Below are 25,218 nucleotides of genomic sequence, written 5' to 3'. Positions count from 1 at the left end.
TACTCTGCCTTCCTCCCAGGGGCTTTTTAAATGCACGTGGATTCATTCATCTATCCCTTCCTCTGCTGCAGTCAGGGACCTGCTTTCCTTCCTAACCTGCACCAAGCCTAATCATATGTAAACTAATGCAAAGGATTTCTTTAGTTAGATCTCCACCTGGGAGATGCATCTTCAAGGCAAAGCTTGCATCCAAAGCACGCTCAAGACAGTCTCCGCTGGCCCACGGGCTCCCCTTGCTCTTCAAAGAGGCTGTTAGCTTAAGGCCCAGCTATAGTAACATGCAGGGTGCACCAGCACTCGGCTCCTCTCCTTGGTGGGGGATTTCCTGCTCCAGTGATGATCTGCTAATTAACTGACTTGCCAAGGGCTTCACCAGTTTGGTGCTTCTTCCTGGGGCTTAGCCCTCCTTTCATTACAACTTGTTTTTCCCTTCATAAATTAACCAGAGTTTCCCCTTGCTAATGACATATGGGGACTCCAGAAACTTGGAGTACTTCTAGGATGGAAAAAATGATCAACTGGTGAGATCCAGCATCTCTTTTCAATGGCAAGTCTGATGGCAAGAAACCGGCTAACCTTCTAGCTGTCCTGGAATGGAAAAATCCAGGGGTTCAGAAAAATAAGGTGTTGATTTCTTGCCCTTTGTCTAGGTCCTGCCACCAACATCATGTCTAACCCTGCTGTTAAATTAGCAGTAGTGTCTGGGGCTGGGAATACACACTCGGCTGTATTTGGTATCATAATTAACATTAACCTCAATGGAGGCATAGGCCTAAGTCCTTAGGCATTGTGCTAAGTGTATTTACCTGTGAGACTTTCCCCATTAAAAATAATGCAGGGGCCTAATATTAAAAAGAAAAAAAAAAGAGAAAGAGAGAGGCTTAAACTGTGTGAATCTGATAGTAATTCCACCTGGCAGCAACTTAAAATCCATTTCTCCTTCTCTCCAGGCATCATGCTATCGGCCAGAGCTGACATGCTTCATCCAGCTCCCTTTGGATCAATTTGTATGTCGAGTGCCAATCATTTCAAGAAGCGCACCTATCCTAGACGCTCAGAGATCTTGCTTAACATTTTCAGAGAGATGCTCCCCTACAGCCCATCCCCATCTGCTGTGGCTTGTAAAGAGGACTGTAACATTATGAAAGTTACTGTTCTGGAAAAAGCGGTGTCAACGCTTTACTGTGCAACACTGAAATGGAAGTGACAGTCCAGCGATACTGCCCATCTCATCTACGATAGGAATCTGGCCTCTTTATACTGAGCGCTTTCTAAGTCCCCCCCCCAATTTGTTCACCAGCCTGGAAACCTATGTCTCAAATGCACTGTGCATGGAGTCAGCAGCTCCAAAACCAGTTGAGGCAGCTTGACCCGAGTCAGCTTGCTCCTCTTGAAAGTCTAAAAGAACAGGATTGGTTTAAACGCGAGCTGCAGCACTGGTGAACGGTTTGGGCCCGGCGTCCCGAGACAGAGCTCTGCTACCTGCCCACGGGCATGGTGCAACAGCAACAGCCTTCGAGGAACGCGCCGCGTGCCCAGCTTGTGAATACAAATCCAGATCAATCTCCGGGCCCTTCCAATCTTTGACTTTTGCTAAGAAGGAAGTTGGTTATGGTGGTGGTGTCGTGCAAAGGGACCCTGCTTGCCTCGGCATGCAGTAAAAACTAACCAGAAGATTCGGGTCTTACCTGAAAGACAGTCACGATGGCCCACAACAAGGAATCAAAGTTCTTTCTGTCTGGAACGGTGTCCCCCGTCTTTGTTTTCAAGCTAAACTTGCATCCAAAAAGATGCATGCCGAGAATGCTAGAGGGGGGAAAAGGAAGGGATACAGAACATGTGCTTTATGGGAATGTGTAGCTTTAAGAAGCACCACAGTGCCTTTTGGGGCACTTTTCTTGCACAACTGCACCGTGTGTGCGCCATCTTGGAGGAGCACCCCTGTTTTGGGAGGCGGGGAGTGATACTCCATGGAGGATGAGACACCCCACAAGGAGGGGTCCCGCCATTTCAGTGATAAAAGCCTGCTTTACATTTATCAGTGGAAAGAGGATGAAGGTGTGAATGCAGAAGAGCACAGCTATGACCCTTGTCTTAGGCTCCTGTAGCAAGACCGTTTCAGGCTGGACATAAGGAAGAATTTCTTTACTGTCCGAGCCCCCAAGGTCTGGAACAGCCTGCCATCGGAGGTGGTTCAAGCATCTACATTGAACACCTTCAAGAGTAAATTGGATGCTTATCTTGCTGGGATCCTGTGACCCCAGCTGACTTCCTGCCCTTTGGGCGGGGGGCTGGACTCGATGATCTCCCGAGGTCCCTTCCAGCCCTGATGTCTATGAAATCTATGAAACTCCCTGGAAAATCTTCATTGAAGACAGTGGGTTTTGTCCCTGCTGTTTCAGTCTAGACTGTCTACAGCCCTTTCCCTTCAGAGTAGGTTGGGCTCTGGGATCCAACACACACTGGCACCATCAAATCATTAGTTTCCTAAACGCTGCGTCGGCTTTAGTTCGGAAGGGATGTTCCCAGAACAAAGAGCTATGAGTGATGCAGCTGTAAACTCCTCCATGAGCACAAACATGTCTCAGATACCTCTCTAAAGACCTTCTGCAGAGAGATATAGTTAACAGAGAGACTTGGCACAGTAGGACCTATTTTCTCCTAAGCTGATTAAATGAGTCCAGGAGCAGAGAAAGGAGCTCCCCATTTAGGACCCATTCGGTCTTTGTCCTCTTAACCGGTATGGACAACAGAGTGGCCAATTACTGCCAGCTGCAAGGGTGACTTTCTTCTCTTTTGGACTGCCTTATGTCAAGGCCTTGTACTAGACACGGTGCATGAGCTTTTTCACGGGACTTCAACATGACAGAAACTCCAACATGAATAATAAGGGGGAAAAAGTAACAAGCACAAGAAGATCAGAGAAAACAGCTTGGAATGACACCAGCAAGCATTAAGGAGATTTTATAAACTGGTTACGCCTCTCGTGCATTTGATAAAAGAATATTTGCTTCCAAACTGCTTGCCATATGTATCTGAGAAAATTCTGAGCTGGTTTAAACTTATGTACATGCACTGGCAAGATGCCACTCTGAACCAGCTAAGAAGCTGGATTGGTATTTCTGAAGTCTCAAGTATTTTGCGTGGAGGAAACTTCCCGTGCCATTGCTAGGAAGCGGGTTTGCATGAAGGAAACTTCCTGTGCCATTGCTTGGAAGCGGGTTTGCATGGAGGAAACTTCCTGTGCCATTGCTAGGAAGTGGGGTTTGATGATACGGATGCTTGTCCTTTGCCAGTTGAGACCAAACATCTTCTTCATGCTAGCCATTAAATAGCCATAGACCACAGCCCGTGCTATTCCCTTTGTAGTTGGTTGGTCCTAAAGAGCACATCCAATCAACCCTGCATTTTATCCTAGTCTTGCTTTCCTGGATCATGACTAATTAATACTTATCAGAGGTGTGGAAGCTGACCAAGGGATGGAGGCCCTTTTACCCTATGATCCATCTGGTTTCTAGCAGCATATTCATCTGTAGAGCAGGGCTAAAAAAATAATAATAATTTCTGGACATCGTACTTCCTCCCTCTGAAACACAGAGCTGGCAAATTCCCTTGGTAGACAACTTCTTGCTTTTAAACTAAACGCGCCTGTCTCCCAGGAACTCTGCAGGGATTATTTTACTGCTGTTTGCTTGTGTTCATAATTTGTCTCCCGATTACAGGAAACTCTAAGACCACAAAGGGGTAAATCATCCATTGAATGTCTGCCTGTCAGCCTATTGAGAGCGCTCCCGTGATCTAGGCTGCTTGGCAAACATGCCCCATTGTTATTCTAATCCGTGTATTACTTAAGCAAGCCAAACAATTAATCCAGGGAGGGAAAGCAGCAGCTGCTGGTACCTGAAAATGAATATGAAGAGCATGAGCAGCATGCAGAAGGTGGCCACGTTATCCATCGTCTTCATCAGGACCACGAGCTGACGGCGAAGAGCGGGCATGAAACGCACCAGCTTGAGGACTCTGAGCAGCCGAAAAGTTCGTAGCACAGAAAGGCCTCCATCCGACTGGCCGATGATCTCCCAGACGCTGTGGGGACACAAGAGGGAAAAACACACTCATGTTCCCGGTCCCTTCCATGGCAGTTTGATGCAAGTACACCCAAGTGTGCTGGACGGCAGGTCTCTCACTGCATATCTACTCGGACAGCATTTTGGGGTACTTGTCAAGCTAACGGGGGTCAGTTCTTCTATTTGCCTCCACTGCTCTGGCTTTGTAGAATACTTCTGGACGCTGGAACGACCTCAGGATCAGCACCTTTAAAACAAAGCATACTCTTTTTGTGACAGAAAACGCTGTTGTTTTATCTACCACTTTTCTGCGGTGCCTTGCGACACAGCTACTCAAAAGCATTTCGTATATATGTCACTAGTTTGCACCAAGGCAACAAGAGGTGGCCTCGAGATGCAGCTTGAGATTTGGAAACGCCCTAATGTTCAAGAGGGTTCAGAGAAGTGGCTGGTTGTAAATTCGGAGTTCGAACGATCTCTGCGTTTACACTTACTACCTCTGAGTTTCCAGCGGCTGGCTACGCGTTTTGAATTACCTCCGAGTTCCCAGTTATTTGCTCTCTCACAGAAGCGCAACGAAGCTGGTCTTGGACCATCTCTGGGCACCGTAACTTAACTGTGGCCGACGGCTTAGCTCGTCGGCTGCTTGAAAACTAGCATTGCTCCTGAGAGTCAATGGATCACATTCTCCAGTGGAATAACAGGGCATAACTCCATTGAACCCAATGACCCAGGTCCCACCTGGAGTAAACTAGCCTCACTCCACTAGAAGACCATGACCCTACACTGATTTCCACCTTCTGAAGTTCAGAAAATGTTTTTCCCCTGCAAAATCCATGAGCGAATTTAGCAACCATGAAGCTGTGAGACGGATGGGCTTGCCAGAGCTGACACAGTGTGGACAGACACTGAAGAGGACAGACGCCTGGATGCCGCTGTGCCAAAACCACCTCTCCCTGACCTCTAGCAGCCTTATGTGATGACAGATGCCCTCGGAAGAGGGCACTGAGCCTATGCCTTATTTTGTCGCCCCACCACTGGCAGTATTGCCATGTTCTGGCTTTTCCAAGACAGGTATTCATTTAGGAAAAGCAGATGTTGCCAGAAATGTGGGTAGATATGCAATTCTTTCCCAAGAACCATCCCCGCTACACTTCAATGGAAAATCCACCCTTGCCCCAGATGTGCTTCAGAAAGAGACTTCACTTTCCATCTACAATGTCTATAGAGTTTGGACAGACCTTCTAAAGATGAGATCTTAAAGCTGCTAAACAGCCAATAGATGACATCCTCTTAAGCCCCCCTCTGAGTTCTGGATTAAGCAAAACCCACATTACTCATAGCCCTACCGACTGGTTGGAAACGACTAAATGAAGGTGTGGGGTGAAAAAACAAGCATGCAGCTGGCAGTGACCTGATGATGACGATGATCCCATCGAAGATGTTGTATGGGTTCTTGATGTAACCGAAGATGCCAAAGGCCAGGAGCTTGAGGAGCATCTCCAGGGCAAACATGCTGGTGAAGACAATGTTACTGATCTCCAAGGCGTTGGTCAGCTCATCCGGCTACGAGACAGAAAGATGCACAGTCAAACGGAGGCACAGGAGGAGATGCTGAATGGCTCGTTATTGCCCGTGGTCAGGGCACTCCTTTCCTCCTGGATTTAACTCCCACATTACCCTCTACACACTAAATTGCTGCCTCCATCCTCTGCTGCAGAAGAACCACAAGGGCATGGAGATTCCCGGAAGTCAATGGGATATATGGTCTTTGATATCTTTGAAAATCCCCTTTGAAAAATAATAGGAAGAGTTCTTTGTGGCTTGTATTTTTTTTTGGTTGTTCTTACATTTGGGTTAGAAATATGGAGAGAAGTCTTCTCTGCGGTCCTACGTGATCTAATGCTCACTGAAGCCCATGGAAAAATTCTCACCTATTCCTACAGGAGACCTTTTGCATCTGTGTGGGTATGAGCTTGGAAGAAAGACATGGAAAACTGACCTTCCAACAGTCCAAGAAAACCAACCCTTGCTCCATGTGGCAGCCTTTAAGGCAAAACCTTTATGGGTCCCTCTTTCATCACCTACTGGCACTGATATGTACCTAGCCCAAGATAGCCTAGGTCCCTACGGAGGGCTCCTATGCACTACAGCAATACAAGTACATCCCAAAAAACAGATCCAGGCAGATTTTTCTCACTAGAGTTACTTCCCCCCAAAGCAGTTTGAAGAACAGGAATGTGCACTTGGAAAGCTAAATGCCAGTTACTTTGCAAAAGAAAACCAGACTTTTCCATTTCCTCCGTGTAACAATATTGTGCAGGAAAAGGGGTTATTTTCATATCTGACTCATCTCCTGACTGATAATAGCTTCCTTTATTTTCATCACCCATTAGACCACCTGGTAGCAGCTGACAGGTACTCGAGGCAGCTGCTGCATTATCTGCTATTGTGAAGAGAGGAGACCCTTGTGATACCATAGTGCGGCACAGAAAAATGCACGTTTTATTCGCTGTACCATCTACTGAGTACTCAGCAAACAGGAAGGAAGGGGAAAGGCTTAACGTCACCCAACAACAGCCAAGGAGACCCTACCCGCTCCAGACCCACTACACAACAGCTGGCCTGATGCAAATGAACCACCTTGCTTGGGCCCATCCATTGTGTGCAATTTTAATCCACTTGGTCCTCCCAAACAACCCGCTGATTATAATTCACAGACATCCTCATCATAATGATACATCCGAGAGCCAACATCCCAGGCCTTAGCATCCAAATACTCTAAAAAAAAAAAAATTAAAAAGGGACCATCTCCATTAATGTATGGAACAGCTCCCGGCAATACTAGATCAACCCCTTGGGTTCCCCTTTTGCAAAGCATGTCACTAAATGGAGAGATGGGGTTGAGGTGTTTCCTCTGATTATAACAGAGTCACGTTCAACTAAACCCATTGCTAAATCCTTTGAGTCAGGAAGGCTTGTTCTTGGGACTCATGAAAACCCTGCTAAAGTAAATGTTGCCAGTACATTACCAGGGGCTGAGACCACTCCTAGATATTCCTATGCAAATGGCTGATTTCCATCCTGACCTTCTCAGGATATTTAATAATTCCTGGAAACTTCAGCTCGACTTTAACCCGACTCTCCACAAAGGCTGTTCGGTGCCATGCAATTACACGGCAACATTTAAGGCTGTGGCCACGATACTTGAGGCTTGAAGAAAGACAAAGACGTTAGCAAGAGCTAAGAGGACAGCAATAAAAATAATGAGATGTCTAGAAAACATGGCATTCAAGGACAGGCGGAAGAACTGGGATTAGCCTGGAAGAGAGAAGATTGAGCGGGGGATGTTGATAACAGTCTTCAGCTACAAAGGGTTGATGCAAAGAAGATGGGGATCAACCGTTGTCCATCTCCATGAGGGACAGGGCAAGGAGTATTGGGCTTAAGTTGCAACAAGGGAGATTCGGGCTGGTTGCCCCATGGGAACAGATTCCCTGGAGAAGCTGGGAAATGTCCATCACTGGAAGTTTTAAAGCACAGCAGAGGGCTGGAGTAGCTGCCTTTCCAGCCCTGTTTCTTCAGGGCTCATTTGTTGCTTTTCTTAAAATCCTGCCTCGTAGGGTTGCATGAATACGAGGAAATTTCAGCGTTCAGTGAAAAAAACAAACCCCACACACATTTCTAGCCTTTTTCCCTTGCAGAGAAATGCTTGAAAACACTGCAAAAGAAGAGACAAATAACAAGAACCCACAGTATATTTATCAGGCCATGATTTTTAAAGCCAACCTGCTGATCGTTTGCGCCGAGACTTTTGACCTCAGAAACGTGGAGATTGCAGCAAGGTAATGTGCTAAGGCGGCTGTTTGAACCCGTCTACCCATTTGTTTCGACAATTTGCTGCCCTCGCCGCTTAATTCTCCGGTGCTGCCACTTTTGCCTGACACATCTGAGACTGAGATGACAAAATCTGCTCTGGGATCAGAGGATTGGGGGGAGGGGGGTGGTGAAGCAGGGGAAAAAGCCCTGATGAAATCATCAATAGCACTAATTAGTCACTGATCTCTTAGCAGAGAGATAAAGATGAACCAGCAGCTTCTCTGTGAAGCTGATGATGGGCAGGGTGCTGACACTGCAAAGCCAACCAGGCTTCAAAGAAGGGATCTTCATTATCCTTTATTGCTCATATTTGGTGCAAGGCAGAACTAATGCGTTGACAAGGACTGCTGTAAGGAGAGACATTTAGACTGCAGCCGCATTGACATGGGCACTGGAGCCACTGGGCAGAGACAAGGATGGATGGCCCTGCATGCTGGCTAAGTTGCTGATGTGGCCTTTTGTATTATTAGAGTGGAAGCTGAAGAGCACATGAGCCAAAAACCCATTGATAATGCCTTCAAATGCAATTACCCCCTTTCAACACCAAGTAGAGCCTAGAAAACAGACCGCCATGGAGATTTTTATGGCTTATGAAAAGGTTTAATGCTCAGAGAACATTTCATTCCCCACTTCTCTCCTGTCCCAGTGAACAGCGATCAAGGTTAGTGCAGACCTGTGCAAACTCGACACCAGACCGGCTCATCAACCAACCCCCTTCCCGCCACTAGAAGACGCTGCTGTGACCTGACCGACAGGAATAACTCCCCCGGACCCCTTTTCCTTTCTCCCAAAATATTCAATGATGTAAGCAGCCACAAATTTTCTTCCAGGGTTTTAAAGTGCATTTTTCTGAGCGAGGAACAAATCTCAGAACTTTTAGATGTGCGACTTGGGTTCAAACACCCCAAAACGCGGCACCCACTAGCAAGAAGCAAAGGGCTTTTTTGGTGATATCTTTAATCGGGCAACTAGACGGTAAGGAGAGATGACGGATGAGTTTTTCTGTCTAATGTCTCTCCGAGCTATACAGTTGGTCCAATAAGAGACATCACCAAAACCCCCCTCCTTGCTTCTCACATATTTCCTGGAGCCTCGTGGCTACAACGACACTCCGGCGCTCCACACGTCTTTTTGGGGCTGAAAATCTTGGGGGGGTGGAATAGGCTCTTGCTGTGAAACCCACCCAGTTTGTTCCGGGTGTGCTACACCCCAGAGCAGATGTCACGTAGCTGGGTGTCTGCCGACACCACTGCAGCAGCTGCACGGCAACTCTTTCGGGGTGTGCCACGGAGTGGGCATGGCTGGCTTCATGGTGGCAGTCCCATGCTAGAGACCATCCCGGTTTCTCCCTGCCTGGAAACAAAAGTCCAGTCGTAGATCAACTTGGGGATGGCACCTCACAAGCGGCATGGCTGATGGGCAACGGGCTGCGGTGGGGGCCAGGAGACCTGGAGTCTGCCATCTGGTCCCAGGCAAACCTGCCTCATCTCTCCTACTGTCTGTCCTGTTGATGCACGCTGTAAACCCTCCCGGGCAGGCATCCGCTATGGGTATGGGCAGCGTTCAGCACAGCGAGGTCCTGCGTTTCACTGGGGTATGCAACAGCTGCCCTCCTCTTGCCAGGACACGGCTCAGACACGTGGCCGTGAGCTTCTCAAGCAAAAGTTCCTGCTTACTTCAGCGATTCCACCCCCATCGCAGCTGAGTTCGTCCCGGAGAACAGCAACCGCCGAGCCTGGCACAGAGGCAGGGGACTGTAAACAACCCGGGAACACTGAGTTTCAGAAACATGCCGTTCATTTTTGTCGCTGCGTTTTTCACCGTTCCGGGCCTAAAGCCATCAATGGGACCGTGCGTGTCAGCATGCGCCTGGCTTCTGTTTTTATAGCTGAAGCTCAGTCTGCAGGGACTTGGCCCAAGAGGATGAGCAATAATATTCTCCCATAAGGACCTGTCAGCTCACACTCTCTTCTGGACACTTCATAATCCGCTTCTCCCCTCGTTTCTATTTTTTTTACGGTCTCTTTTTCCACTTGCTGCTTATTCCCTTGCCACGTATTTCACTTGTGTAAGGACTCTGGCACCAAAGTCAGTTTGCGGGGTTTATAGAGTATTAAAAAGACAGGGAGAGGGAAAGAGGAAAGCCCCTTGCGGCTACTAACAACTGGGGGAAGTGAGTAGGTGAACCCCAAATTATACAACCGCTTGGACTATTTAAAATTGAACCAGGGGAATTAGCACAGTACTGGATAGTGTACTGGGCAGCGTTATTCTTTATTGTGTTCATAGGCTACAGAAGCATTTGCAAGAGGAGTGACAGCAGCCCGGCAGTTTAGAGTAACAGAGCAGTAATCATCTAAGACAGTAAAACATGCAAGAGAAATACTGTATTTACTTGAATCCAAGATGACTCTGAATGTAAGGTGACCCCCGCCCCTCTTAATTAGATTCTATCCTTGGAAAATATATAAATTGGTTATAACTTTCCATGTAAAGAAACTCACTATTGGAGTGCTGCCTTTAATTCATCCCCTCGCTGCTGCAGGGGGGTAGGCAGTGGGGGGCAGGTGGTGTGGGGAGGTCAAGCAGCTTGCCCCCTGCCTGTCCCCCCCAACCTCTGCTCCACGTGAGCAGGCTCGGTCCTTGGTCTAGCCTGGGGCACAGAGCAAAGTCCCAGCCCGGCCCCATGGCACTGCTGCGGGGCTGTGCTCAGTGCCCCAGGCTGCAGCATGCATGGAGACGGCAGTGGCAAAAGTAAGGAGGGGACGGAGAGGGGCAGGCGGGAAACCAGAAACTGCATGGAGGGAGGAGATGGTGTTTTCCATCTTGGTATCTAAACTGTCTTCATTTCTCCACTGAGAAAGCACAGAGTAGCCCAGGGAGCCGACTACAGACCTAAACTTTTCCCAGACACAAACTTGGCAGCTCCAGCTGCAAAACAGCCCACTAGATTATAACATCTCCATCTGCGAAAGCCTCTCTCCACACACACTGGGCAGTGCAGAGCAACCTCAGCCCTTTAAGTCCACTTGCTGCTCCTGGGCATCATCCCCTTTGGAAATCTCCAGGTATTGCTAGTCGGGTTCCTGGTCCTAAAGCATCCTAGATCAGTGGCTGCTTTTACACCCTTTGGCCACAGCCCCCTTGGGAGACGCTAACATCTTCACTTAACCTTCAAAAATCCTTATTCTGGGCTTACACACCGCACCGCACTGCCATACGACCACGGGCTGGGCTGCTATCGTGCAGAACCTGGACGCCGGATGCCGCAGGCTCCCTTGCCACCCTCCTGCTTGGCCGAGTTCTGTGCACAGATACATAACTAACGAGCACACCCGCTTCGTCTTCATCCACCTAGGGCTTCAATCCCTGCCACGCTGCTTACAATCCGCGCCACGCTGCTTACACCATTTCCGACACGTTCAGTATTGTTTTCTAGACCAGGCAACAACAGTACCAATACCTTTGCATAGTACTCCATTTTCCCCCAGCATTTTTCTGAAAATAACTAGTGCTCCCAGCGCTGATAGAGAAGCTATGGCACAGGTAGGGTGGCCACTAGACCTGTTTTACGCCAGACCATCCTATTTTTAAATGCTTTGTCCCCTGTCCATTTCTGAATGAGGAATGGACTGCAAAGAGTCCTGTTTTTCAGTTCCTTGGTGGAAACGCATGTCAAGCATGCTTCCTTGCAACTCTTTTGGCTGTGCCTACACTTAGGGCAGTGCATAGCTAGGAGGAGCAGGGATCTGAGAGGAAGGTAGAGAATCCCACTGGCCCCACCCTCACTCCGGATTGGCCAAGGGGAGGTTGTGAAATCTTCAACGGAGGTTTTTTAAAGCAGTAAGAAGCATCTGTTTGAGTACGCTTGCTCCCGATTCAGTGCCAGGATGGGAATACGCGGCCTCCTAAGGTTCCTTCAAGCTCTACAGCCTTAAAGCCAGGAAGAGGGGAAAATGGAGAATCGGGTAGTGTTAAGTGACATTGAGGTGAAGTACAGGCAGTCAAAAAGTCCAAGGTTGAATCGAATCAATCTTTGCAGGTTAGTCTGCGCTGTGTAGATTGAACTGAGAAGCAAGTGAACAGACACTCACTTTTGATTCCAGAAATGCAGCCATGCCTGCAGTAGCCCAGGCCAGATGCCAAGGGATGCTACAGCATGTCTTCCTGCTTGGCTGGAGCAGATAGCTTCGGTCAAGGCTAGCCCGCCCACCCTGAAAGGGGCGGGTATTTGAAGGGAGGTGCAAAGCATTCTGGGATGCTGGGGGACTGTGAATTAACTTGAATCTGGGGGGAATCTGGGACAGAAGTTCCATAAATTGATTTAACCTAAATCAGTTTAGTTGGATACTACATCCATCTAGGTTTATCTTAAACCAATTTTGGCCATTTTGAACTTCTGTTGTGTTACAGATTTGAACCGGTTTCTGGTCACTTATACCGGATGATGTGTAATGTCTGCCTCTTGCCAGAGAGGGCAGCTGCTGGTGGCCAATCTCCTGCCCCCGCAGAGCTCTACAATGCCAGCAGCTGCACAGAGATGCAGTGGAGATATTTCCCTCTCCTCGGTGGTTTCCCCAGCCTCATAATTCAGCACTCCCAACAGAGCCTATTTATGCCGTCTCAGCTATAATGGAACGCCGACTCATACGGATGAGCAAGTCTTCCCCGTCCATCCTTCCCGAGGGAGCAGCAATCCAAATGGAACAAATTGACTTTTATCAACCTTCCTCGATTATAGACCATGGACCTGGCACTTATTGTGGCACTGGGTGTGCCGAGAGAGATTAAAACCATTGCTTTACTCAGTGAGCTGTACAGCTTCCTACGCAACTAATCTGTTTAACTGATGGATTACTGGGCTCCATATTAGATTTCTAAAGTTATGCGTCACTGTGAAAGCAATCGCTAGATGAAAGCCTACTTTTAAGGAGAGATTAAAATGATGGTTTGGGTAGGATTAGTTTTTTCTTTTTTTAAGGAAATATTGTTAAAAAATTGCAGAAAATAGCTTAAATGGATTTAAAATGCTGGCGCCACAGGAAGGGAGCGAATCGATAAAGTTGTTAAAAGGAACACAGCATCAGAAAATACAGCTTTAAAATTTTTTAACCATAACTTTTTAAAACGTGTATATTTTTTTACAACCCAATTCCTATTGTACTCTGGAGCAACAGGATTTAGTGTGGGGACTAGAAATCAGGACTCCTGGGTTCTGTTCCCACATGTGGAAGGAAGTGTGGACCAGTGGGTGGTAAAACATTTAATTTTATTGCTGCTTCTGGTTTATTCTTCATATTGAATTCAGATATACCTAGTCCACATAGCTTGAGGATCACCCGGGGTTAGCAAAGCACTGGCCATGGCTCAGGGAAAGCCACTGTTTAGATTTATTTTCTCCAGGAGCCTGAGTTTTGTCCCTCATCTCCATCCCCATGCCTTGCCCATCATGCCAGCTGCAGAGGGACTTCACAGGCCTCTTTTTGGAAGCTGGGGTTGGTGTGGCTGAAGAAGGACTGCAGTTGGGTCCCATGTTGCTGGGCTGCTCTCTTTTGCCTTCAGGACTCTTGTGGCATCTAAGAGAGACTGGGACCATTTCTTCTTTGTGGTTACACAGATGGTGACTCCGTGGTCCTGACTTTGGGATGGCTGGTGTTAATGCCTCAGTGTCCTTCCACTCATGACCACTTCCAAAGAGGACTCTCTGAACCCTTGCTCAACTTGACACGGATGCTGCCCAGCCTTCAGTGTGCTGTTCATTGGAGGATGGGTCATCAAGGCACCCTTGCCATCTCATGGGTCATCAAGGCACCCTTGCCATCTCATGCAGGCACTGCTCATCCATTCATATGCAATGAAGAGCTACGTAACAGGCATTTGCTGCAAAGGACTGGCTTTATTCTCCATTACGGTTAAAGGACTACAAACTTGCAATGAATCTGTAACTGCTTGACAAGCAAGTGGCTGGAGCTGGGGGGATGATGAGTAAAGCAGTTCAGCCCGGATCAGTCTGACTTGCCATTTGTGTGCAGCTAGAGATCATTTGAGAGTTGGTGCTACAAACTGACCTGCTTGTTGAGCTCCAAAGTAAAGCTCCTTCAGTGGTGAATGGTCCAGGAAGGAGAGTTCTTGTCACTCCTACAGCCAATGTGGCTGTTTTGGGGGGCGTTTTTTGGCCCAGAACAAAATAATCAGACCACATCATGAACGGCTGATAATTCAGGCTGTTTGGGGCAATTCTCCCTGCATCCATCATTCAGAACTCCAGCAAATCTAGACCTCTCAGGGAAACTGGGGCGTTCCCTTTTGCACCTCATTTACAGTGGTTAGGACTTAAATAAATCCTTCCAAACCCCCTGAGAGAACTCCAGGTTCACTCTGTTGTGAAGCACTTGGAAAGCCATAAGCACGTTTATATTCGAGGATGGAGATGACAGGATACATGTAGAGGGAGCCTTTCCTTCCAAAGCTCCTTCTATACACAGTATGAAATAATGACGTACTTCTGCTTTCGCTTTGGGGAAAACCCCCGCTGCAAATTGCCATGTGCTTGACACTGCAGCACTCTGATAGGTTCTCAGCTCATGTCAGCCAAATAGGAGATGAACATTGGGCTGTTGTATGCGCCACAAAATTGGCCTTTAAAGCGACTTAAATGCCTTCTTGCACCGCTTTAATGGCGTTGTGGTTTGCACGCTCGGCGGCGTATTCCGCTTTAAATGACTCTGTAACGTAGCAAGATAAAACACCTCTGAGATGTTTTAGTTTGCTACCTAACAAAGTGCATGGGGTGCAGGAAGCCGACGTCCCTAGGGCTTGGCAGTCTTCCAGGGCCTGGGCACCGGCCCTGCCGCCTTCTCCCGCTGCAAGCACACTCAGACCAGCGGCGAGGAGCCTGATCTTTTATCTCCTGGAGCCTGCCTGCCTGCCTGAGCTGTGTTGAGGGCCCGGTGCTTCCCTCCACAGCTGCGGTGCTCCCCAGGCCAGGTGCCAGCAGGTGGATGTCACCTGTGGGTGCTGCCTCTGCTGCAGAGGGAGGCATCAGCACCCGTGCAGCCGCGAAGGGAAATACCGGGCCTCCGCGCAGCTCAGGGACCGCTCAGCCCATCAGCAGCTCACTCCCACCCTGCCGCTGGAAAGACAGGCAAGGATTGGGCCCCCACCCTTGCATACATGCCACAGGGGGTTAATATGGTTTAATTCTCCCTCACTGAAAATTAAAAACCCACTGTTTCAGTTTAGGGAGAACTAAACCAAATTAAACCCCCGTGGCGTGTACAAGTGTTAGGCTATGTAGGTGAAGGGAGTCCAAGAAACCAGAGTTGGAAGGGACCTTGCAGGTCATTGAATTCAGCCCTCTGCACCAATGCAAGAAGAGGACTTCACCCACCACTAAGATGCAGCATTTCTGGCCTGCAATACTGTCCTGGTTGGCAGGGTACAGGAACATGCCACCAGCATGTGGGATTGGGTTGGGAGAAGACTCTCAGGTCCAGCTGAAGCTGCAGCAAGAATTCAAATGTGGAAAGCACTTGAACACTGACCAGAAACCAAAGCTAATTCTTCTGTTGCCTCAAAAAGCAGAGTGGGATCTTGGATGACCTAAAGTGCTCCAGGTCTGTTTTACACTGGAATTAAAAGACAGTGCATTTTATGCCTATCCTATTATAGCCCATCTTATTCTAGCCTGTTTTCAATGCTTCAGAATCACAAAGTCTCCGTTACATTACCAAGACCCTTAAAATAAAAATAGGCAAAGTGAAAAATTGGGATTTTGCCCCTTCATGACGGCTGCCTGAATGCAGCTTGTACAACTGTAGTTCTTTGGGTTTTAGCTTTGAGCCATTCGATTTTTATATAACCCTGAAGACTTGACAGAAACGGGAGAAGTGGTAAACCTACTGCATCTCAAACGGATTGAATAGCTGCAATAACTGCACAGGGAAAGGTTATTTCCCCCAAATTGTTTTAAACTCTCTATTTTTTTTGTTAACCCCTTTTTAATTCTATTATTGGACACTGGCTATTCCAAAGTAACTTTTTCTCTCGTTCTGCCCAGATCTCCACCTCCACGCGAGGAAGCTTTTCTGAATGCAAGCCGAGTTGTAAACCAAGAGTTTCCACAGAAAGTTTTGGTTCCCGCGAACTGGCATTTTCTGACAGAAAAACCTCTTGGTTGAAAAATTCCCAACCACCGCTGATTACAACTAGCCTGAAAAAAATACCTCCTTAACAGTATTGATGGATGTCATCTCTCTTGCTCTGGGAATTAAAATGGAGAAATTATTTTCTCAGCCAACTCCATTCGGAGGTTTTATGCCTCTCCTTTAAATGGGTTCCTTCATGTGAAGTGATAACAGTTTAATTGAAGATAGCTGATGGTAATTTTTCTTCCTTTCAATTGACCTTTTTGATCTCCTAATGCTCCATGGAATTGCTTCTACCCCTCTGTTCTGTGGCATAAAAGTCACCGCTAAAAATTACTTACCCAAATAGATATGCGCAACAAGGCCAACTAAATGCAAAATGCTCCACTCCTTTATTACGAATTGCAAATAGGATGTCGACAGAGGGGAAGATCAGAGGAGACTACAGAAGCGCTATGTGCCTTGCTCGGAAAATCTGAAACAATGCAAACAGAGGGAACCCAGTTCAACGATGCCACCTGCAACAAAAGCAGCAGAACTAGCGGGGGGAGGCATTATTTGACCTTCCCAAGCTTTGCTCTCCATTGATTTTAGGTCTCCTCTACCAGATGAACCTTGGAGATCGTGTTCCCAACAGAAACACCTCTCTCCTTTCATCCCAGAGGTGCTGGAGTCAGGAATTAGCAGGTTTTGTTTCCCAGGAGAATGAGTACGTTGATGCAGTGCCTTGCATTTTTCCTTCCCAAGAAGAAGCTCCTCGGGAGATGCTCCCAGAGAGAGCCTCACGGATGATGCCGCCCATCTAAGCCTTGCAGCATCACTTTCCTATCCCTTTGCTTCTGTTCGGCAAAATGCAAAGCTCGTTTCATGTGGCACACGTGCCAAGCTCGATCAGATTGCGTACTGCTCCCCCCGCCACAGGAGAGAAAGGACCGGGGCAAGAAATCGAAAGCTCTCCTACTAACGCGCAAATCGAAAGCTGTCACTCTTAAAAGCTGGACTCTCTCCCCATAGACATTTGCTTGGTCTCAGAGATGGCCTCAAAAAAGCGGGGACTGAAAACCTCCAGAACAGCCCAGGTTTCCAGTTATCAGACCAAGAGGTCTCAAGAGAAAAAAAAAAAAGTCAAGTCTCTCACTTGCAAAGGACAGCAAATGAATGGAGAGGTACGACGACGGTTTTTGTGTGCGCGCGCAACAGGGCAGGCGCGCAGGCAAGTGCGCCGCGTGAGCTGTTTCGGGTTGGCATGGCTGATGTACCGCTTTCCTGGTAAAAGCAAGAAGCGGAAGGATGTCACTGTACGCAGGAGTGCAGGGATGTGATGGGGTGCAGGGTATCTACAGCCATGTCTACACGGGCTCTGCGCAAACCAAACCCCAGGCAGGTGGAGGGAGTGTATATTTTGGTTCCCACCCGCCTCGTCGCACATCTGGAGGCATCCAGGGAAGGTCTTACTCAAATCCCCTGCTGGTTTGCAGCTGATGGGGACACTGCCATCATGCCTCAGCATATTATTGACAGGGCGATGCACTTGGTACCTGTAGTAATCCCAGGGTGGCTCTCACGCGGCACCTGGAGCCACAGGACATATGGCAACGACTAATGGGAACTTCCAGGACTTCAAAGGCAGTCATGGAAATTAAAACTTCAACGCAGGGCAGCAGCCTCCCCCACACCCCACCTGTGCTGGAAGTTTTCACTTCCATAACTGCTTGCTATTTAAGTGCAAACACTGTGCTGACAGCCACAAATGTTCAAACATCATGTGTCCAGCACCCCAAATCAGTTTGCCAGCATGAAGATGATGATTTTTTTTTTTTTAATTTGTTCTAAATAATGGCTTTTGGGTACTTTTCCTTTTCCTTCGGCATTGGTGAGCCTTTAGACTCTACTCGGAGCATATTTGTAAGTGCGTCTCTATAACCACAAAAGGTGGAAACGTTTCTGCGTGCCATGTACACTGCAGTTCTCGCAGGATCACGGCACTCCAGGACCCGGGAACCGAAGCAGAAACATCAGCTATTGAGAGACTTGCTAGAAAATTGGTAGCCCTGGAATATGCTCCACAGCCTGAATAAGGATGCAAAGAAATACAGAGCCCCCCGCCCAAAGAGCTTACATATTCAACCGATGTCTTTACACCTCACTTTTGCTTTGCCGCAGTCTTTTAGCCAAACTACAACAGGCAGGAGGCCAAAGGAAGTTCTTCCCCTGCCATCCCCTGACAACGTCTCAACTTTTCTATGCTCGAACGCGAGTGAGTTTTGCTCGCTTTCCTCACGACTATTTACAGACTCCACACCTGCTCAAGGTACCCGTCACCGTCGGTCCTTTCCACTACGGATGGATTATAAAGGAGCAAAAACAGCTACGTCTGACTCTGTTGCACGGCTAAAGGCGCCGTGGCCCTTGCAGCGGCTACGTGATCCTTTCCACATCCTCGGCTGTTCTCCGATAACGCAAAGATCAAAAGCGGCAGTGTTGTCATTAAAACACAAACTCAATAGAAGTTGTTTATTTCTCCCCAACGAATGGCGCTGGAAATCCTTAATCAAAAGCCAGACGCGCCGTCTCTATTGCTGCCACGATGATGCAGAAGGGCCTACTTAAAGCTGTTTGGCCAAGCCATTTTTCATCCCCAGCTAACAGACCCTTAAGGAGAATCCCTTTGACAAATGCACCCCGGTGTAGGGGCCGCGTACGGGTAGCTGGAGAGGCAAGCAAACAAGAGAAGCATTGACAAAGAGCCCGCCGCCGAGGAGCGCTCATCCATAACAGCGGACGTGGAGCGTGCTTGGCCAGCCACACCGAAAAAAGCCAGGATGAACTCATCCTTCACACTGCGGGGGGGAAATCCGAGACAGGCTGATGGAGCATTAAGTGCAAGGAGGGGGATCATCTTTCAGGAGCTGCTGAACAGCCAAGCCACCGTTCACCTCCACGCTCTGGGATGAAGGGGAAAAGACCATGGAGAGGGAGAGATTATCCAGAGTTGTTCGAGGCCCCAGTGATTAACGGGGTGAAATGATGCCGTGGGGAGGCGGGTCGGGAGAAGCTGTCTTAGGATGCAGTTTGCAGGGTAGTAGCACGCCACCCTCGTGCTGGAGTGGGATTCCCGTTGCTCGTAACCCCAAGGAAAGGCGCTTAGTGTCGTGGCGATAGCACGGGTCTAGGGACCGGGACCGCTGGGTTATTTTCCCTCCTATGATCCTGGCTTGCTATGGGACTGTGCCCACCCATTGAAGCATTACATGCCATATCCAAGGGCCTCCCAATCATTAACCTCACCACACTCCTCTAGAAAATGATGGCCCTCGTTCTACAGGTGGGAAACTTAGGTACAAGGCAAACAAAGGGCCCGGGTGGGATCTACGGCTGAGCTGGGAACCAAAATCCCCCCAGCATCCTGTCCAGTATTATCCTTCCTGGCTCTAACCATGGACCCGGTTATCTCTATGTCCCTCCGAGACGATACTGATGTCACAGGGACGATGGCCGAGTGCAGAGCACTCACGTCTTTGCCTAAAACTTTTAGGAGCAAATGATCATCCTTCAGCTAGCAAAGGCAGCCAAGGCTGCGCTCTAGGAAATCACCCCACATTGGCGGAGGGAGCGTGGAGCTCTTTATCCGAGGGTCTCCATCATCAGACGGACCAAATCAATGGCATCCCAGCAGTGCTGCTTTTAGCCTACGTCTTCTGGGGGCACGGGGAGATCAACCACAAACTCTTTGGTCCTCAGAAGACTGAGTCGGAGATCATCTAGATCAGCAGTGGGAAAATGTGGCTTCTGGGCTGGATGCGGCCCGTGGGACTCCTAAAAAAACTTAGAAAATTAACAGTTATCTGCTCCTGGCTGCCTGTCATGCAGCCCTCGATGGCTTGCTAAAACTCTGCCCAAAATAATTGCCCGCCGCTGCTCTAGACGCAATTCTGGTTCCTTTGGAAATGCAATCTCCAAACCCATCCCCTGCTCTCTAAGCTGTAGGAAGAAAGGATTCAGCGTGAAACCATTTCAGGGCCGACTCGGGGCAGGAGAGCAAGGCACCTACGCTGCGGCCTGTGATACGCCAGGGAGAGCCGAAGGACCTCAGGTCACAGCTCCTGGGCTCACCTGGCAAGTGCCACTTCATCTTCTCCCCCCTCTAGCTGAGAAGGGCCCTCATTTCTACGTGAAGATACTCGCTGGGCTCGGCTGCATGTTGTTAGGTGCTGCCTGTGAAGTTCCTCCCCGCAGATGTTTGTTTTACTTAAAATCTTGACAACTCCTATGGTGAAGTCTCAGCTAAATTACACCGTCTGCAGAAGAGAGATGCAATTAGCAGAGCCGAGGTGGTTCTCCTGCAGCGTGTTCAGGCAAGGCTGGGGGAGAAGCGCCCACATACCAACCTTCAGGCAGCGTCTACCTCGCCTCGTCTGTAGTTTACGCAAGCACCGAGACTCCAGGACATACTCGCCTGCTAGAAGGAAGTGGGCTGGTATTTGCCAACACAACCTCCCAGACATGCACTTATAGATGCATATAGATATAAACAGATATACAAATAGATAGATTGAATCCAACCTACAAGCCGGTAGCCCTACCTCTCTACCTATATAGAGTGGCAATAATTACTATATATTTAGGGCTTGTAGGTTGGATTCAATCTACTTTATATTTATTTTATAGATATACAATGAAACCAATCTACGAGTCCTTGCTACCTTATATATTCCTTACTCATATACCTCTGTTTGGAAGTACTAAAGCATGGCGCAGTAACTGCCCATGCTTCACCGTGTGGGTGGGACATGGTTATTTTTCCCTGCCGCTTCACTGTAGCGGCGCGCTAAAATGGAGGAGCGCGCCTCTACAGCGAAGTAGCTGCCGGCCACACATTAGACCCAAGCGATCGCTATGTCGCAGTTGCAATGTGCTACATCAATGTAGGGTGACCTGTAGACGTGCCCATAAAGTAGCAAGGGCTTGTAGGTTGGATTCATTTTATAAATACAAAATGAATATATATAATGCTAGCGTGAGGGTGTGTGATATATGCAGATTTATATCTATACATCACATGCACACACAAGGTAGCAAAGGCTTGTAGGTTGGATTTAATCTATTTCTATATCGTTTATACCTACCTGTGCATCTGAGAGCTTGTGCACAGAAAGGTAGCAAGGGCTTTTTTGGTTGGATTCAATCTATTTAAATCAACTTGCACCCTGAGGAAGGTAAAGTAGGGTTTATCAAATCTTCCTTTAAATTACATCCCTGGTTATTTAGTCTCAGCCTGTGAATTGCTAAAGGATTTTGGAGACGTTTCCAAGAAGGAAAACCATGAAAGGCTGGATGCTCCCAGGGCAAGGTCTCTAGCAGCCAGGAGACTCGCACGCTCAGGTGCCCGGACAACCGTTTTGGGGGAAGTCACTCCGTCTGTCTGGGTCTCATTTCCCAGAAAGGGGAAAATAGCTGGGTCCTGATGACCAGGCTGTAGTGGGGGGAGTGTGGTGGAGTGGTTAACCTCAGACACTGATAATGGGGACCATTTAGAGGTGTCACAGTGGAGACTGGCTTGAGGGAACCAAACCATTGACATCTATTTACGGCAGTTGTTCTCAGACAGGCACGTTCACCAAACTTCTGTTTTGGGGTGGAAACTGGAAGTATCTGTGGTCTTCAACTACCCGACGAGGTTTCCAACACGGTGCACCCGTACTAGACCCCTGGCACTCAAGCACCTGGCCAGCCTCGGCTGTTGTCTGTTTGCTCAAAGATCAAGGCGCGTTAGTGAGGCTGCATAAGTGTTCAGAGGAGGAGTTCGAGGGCGATTGCCAGAGAACTGGTTCCAGTTTGGTGGGGCACGGAGATGCTGTGGGTCGGGTGCAAGGGTGGGCGTGGGTTGGTTTCGACAGCTGGGACGAGCCTGGAGGCTGGGGCGCCAAAGCTCCCAAATGGGAAGCAGCAGAGTTGTAGCATCATTAGTGGGTTAAATTAGCCCGATTTACCCAGGGACACCATTGCACGAACAGGGCCTCGGATGGGACAAAGCCTTGGCTGGGATGATGTAGTTGGGGCTGGTCCTGTTTTGAGCAAGGGGTTGGATCAAATGTGACCTCCTGAAGCCCTTCCCAACCTGAATTTTCTAGGAGTCTGTGGCTCCAGCGTTTCTGATTCACAGCTGATGCAGGCAGAGCTGGCTGAGATGTTTGCAGAACGCCTGGCAAGACGACCAGGGGTTTTGAGAAGCAAGGAGATGGGGCTGAGGCATCTTGGACCTGCAGAGTCCAAATGCCGTCGACACGTGACAAGGTGCCTGCCTGAGTTCATCTCCACCTGCCAACCCCAGAGGCAGCTGCAAGTGGCACCATTTGAATCGTCTTGGCTGGACTCTGACTTCATTCACCCTGCCAATGCCAGTGAGGACGCCTTAAAATCGGGCCCCCTGCCACGAGTAAAACCCAGACTGTGAACTAAAGGAGAATAAAGATAACCCCCCTGGGAGGAGACTTGTCTCCGCTCTATGTGGATAGGTCGGAGGAGAATTACATTCCCCTGGAATAAACTTCTGAAGCATGCATTAGATACCTTGTCTAATGCAGGCAATAAATCAGAAGGCGTCTTCTAAAAATCACTCTAGCATGTGGGCCATAAAAGCTCAACAGGGGCTTTTCTGCACAGCCCAAACCATCCCTCCCCATCAGGTACTTCAGATGGACCAAATTCAACCTTGGTTAAAAAATAAACTCGACTCTACCCCTGACTCTACTGCCATTTTTGCCAGGACTGTTTGGCCCCGTAACAGGTAACCTTGTCCTCTTTCTCTCCCGGGGAAAGAGCAATGGGAATCGGACAACAGGGACAGAGAGCAGGAAGAAACCACCAACGATTACATGATTCATAAGCCAACCCAGTTCAGTGCCTGGGGGCATCTTGGGGTGGGAATACCGTTTGACCCTCCAATCTAGCTCCCTTTAGTTTTGTGTCACCAGGAGAGCAGGGGCTCAGCTCCGTTGCAAGGAGGCCAGTTGTACTCTGCGGATGAACAGTTACAGGCGCCTTCATGCAAACCTGATGGTCTCGACAGCTCCACCGGCATGGGCGGGCTCATCGGAGAGACCGCGTGCTGCGACACAGCCGGTATCCTCCTTGCCCAGGCCTTTTGAGATGTAAGGAAGAACGTAAGAAAACCAATTCAGGGGAAATCCAATTTTTCCCCTCTTCTAAAATAAATACATAAATAAATAGAAAATCCTACGTAAGCTAAACAACCCACAGACGCTTCTTCCGAGGAACGCGACATAGCAAACAGCCTAGGGTGCTGAATCCCGCAAGGGAAGCTGGCAGATGGTTAGCTCTAGAGATGCCACGCAGTTCTTGGAATTGAATTATTGATATGCCTGCCACAGCTGTGCACGTCACGCTAAACTGGTGGTTAAAATCAGCCGCAATCATAAAAAAAGACAGTAAAATAAGCTACGACTTCGCATATCCGTGTAGCCAACTGTAGGTGCTGGGTTGCAACCAGAAACTTAGGAGCTGCCTTAACGAAGTGGAGCAGCGGTCCGGGTTGTTCACAGGTAACAGCCTATAATATGCTCTTCTGGCTCCTGAAAAGAAGGGTCTGAATCATGGCGGTCTACAGGAAAGCGGATGGCCATCGTATCGCTTCCAATGCACTGGAAAGGAGAAATCGGTCCCCAATCCTAAATCACTTAAGTTTCTCAAAGTTTGCACATCTCAAGCCCAATATGCTCATTTTGAAGTTTCCATATTCCAATACACTAAGACTGAAGCTTAAGGAGAGATTTTTAAAGCCTTCAAAGAGATGTGGATGCCCTTGGGACCGAGTGTGCAATTGCAGACCTCTGTTTCTCCATCTTAGACTGAATTGGTTTACAATCTCTCGACGCAAGATTATTTTCCTCCGACACACATGTACCTTAATGTCTCTACAATAGGTTCAGCAGAGCTGCAACTAGGCTGTTACAGCTTGTCACCATTGTCCCAAAATTTTGGCACTCTCAAAAATTCAATTTGTGATGAAAAAGGCCAATTATTTTTTTTTTCCTTCCCCCCCAGGGAAAGCACTGGCATTTCTTGATTGGCTGAATTCAAATTGACCTCATTTAAAATGTAGGCCGCCCAAGAACCAAACCTACTCCCACAGCCTGTCTTTAAAACGGTGAGTTTGTTTTCAGGTGTGCTTCTACTGAAACATGGAAGTCTAATAGCAGAAGAGGAAAAAAAACCTCTCTGGAAAAGGATGCTCACACATTAGGAAATGGCCTTTAGCTGCAATTCCTCCCTTTTGCCTGGAACGACACATTTGAATGCGCCGTTTGTTTCTCCGGTTTCTCAAGGAAAACGATGCAGCAACCAGGAAATTTTAATGTTTCTAATGCATGCAGTACAAATAAATCATCGGTAAAATAATGAAGCAGTACCAATATTAGCACAGGAACATGAATTCAGGCAATGCAACCCGCTTGGATTACAAGTCCCCCGCGGTGCTGATGCACAGAAGAATTAGAAATTTTGGAGCGCTGGCTCTTGAAATGCCTGTGGGAGCAAGGGATGATTCGCATTGTGGAGGCTGGTGCAGTCCGGGATGTGTTGTCCAAAAAGGCAACTTTCACACTATTAATGGCAGCGCTAACAATACCTCCTAAATCATTGGGACTAGGCACTTACGCTCGAATGGTCAAGCAATGCAATGGCATACAGCTATCATTTCAAATGGGGCGAGAAGCAGCAATTGGTAAAAGGCAGGCCTCCTTGTTGCTCACCTCTCTGCAATCCCTCCCTCGGATGTGCTGGGCTTTTTAGCCAGAAGATGACTGTGTTGCAGGTGGTGAGGAGCTACATACCCCCAACTCTGCTGAGCTCCTTAAGTCTCTTAAGTCCCAACCTCGTTAGAAACTCTCTGCCGCTGGACCGACTCCATGGGGAGGCACCATGAGCAAAAACTGCCCACTGTCCCCTCGCTGTATGAATGCTTCATTTATTGCAGTTAATCAAACTCTAGATGATGCTAAATTAGCTTTTGATAGCACGGGAATGCAATCCCACCGTTTTCCTGAACCAGAGGCCAAAGGGGACGTCCCGGAGGCTGACGGGACACTGCAACGGGATGGTGCCCC

At 48.3% G+C, this 25,218-nt stretch overlaps 1 protein-coding gene across 1 annotated transcript in view; it reads right to left on the bottom strand.

Annotated features, from left to right (window-relative positions):
* The window catches only part of CACNA1H (calcium voltage-gated channel subunit alpha1 H), a 398,447-nt gene that overhangs the window by 75,971 nt on the left and 297,258 nt on the right, over nt 1-25,218 (bottom strand). The window contains exons 10-12 of the mRNA XM_019542139.1: nt 5,482-5,633; nt 3,901-4,086; nt 1,689-1,806 (exon numbers count right to left, since the gene is read on the bottom strand). Coding sequence (XP_019397684.1) covers nt 1,689-1,806; nt 3,901-4,086; nt 5,482-5,633 — 456 coding nt within the window. The remainder of the gene's footprint in view (nt 1-1,688; nt 1,807-3,900; nt 4,087-5,481; nt 5,634-25,218) is intronic.

The sequence above is a fragment of the Crocodylus porosus genome, unplaced genomic scaffold (assembly GCF_001723895.1).
Source record: "Crocodylus porosus isolate Cpor-Errol unplaced genomic scaffold, CroPor_comp1, whole genome shotgun sequence".
In the NCBI taxonomy this organism is placed as follows: Eukaryota; Metazoa; Chordata; order Crocodylia; family Crocodylidae; genus Crocodylus; species Crocodylus porosus.
Note: the sequence above shows the minus strand (reverse complement) of the source record. Positions and strands in the feature narration are given on the sequence as shown.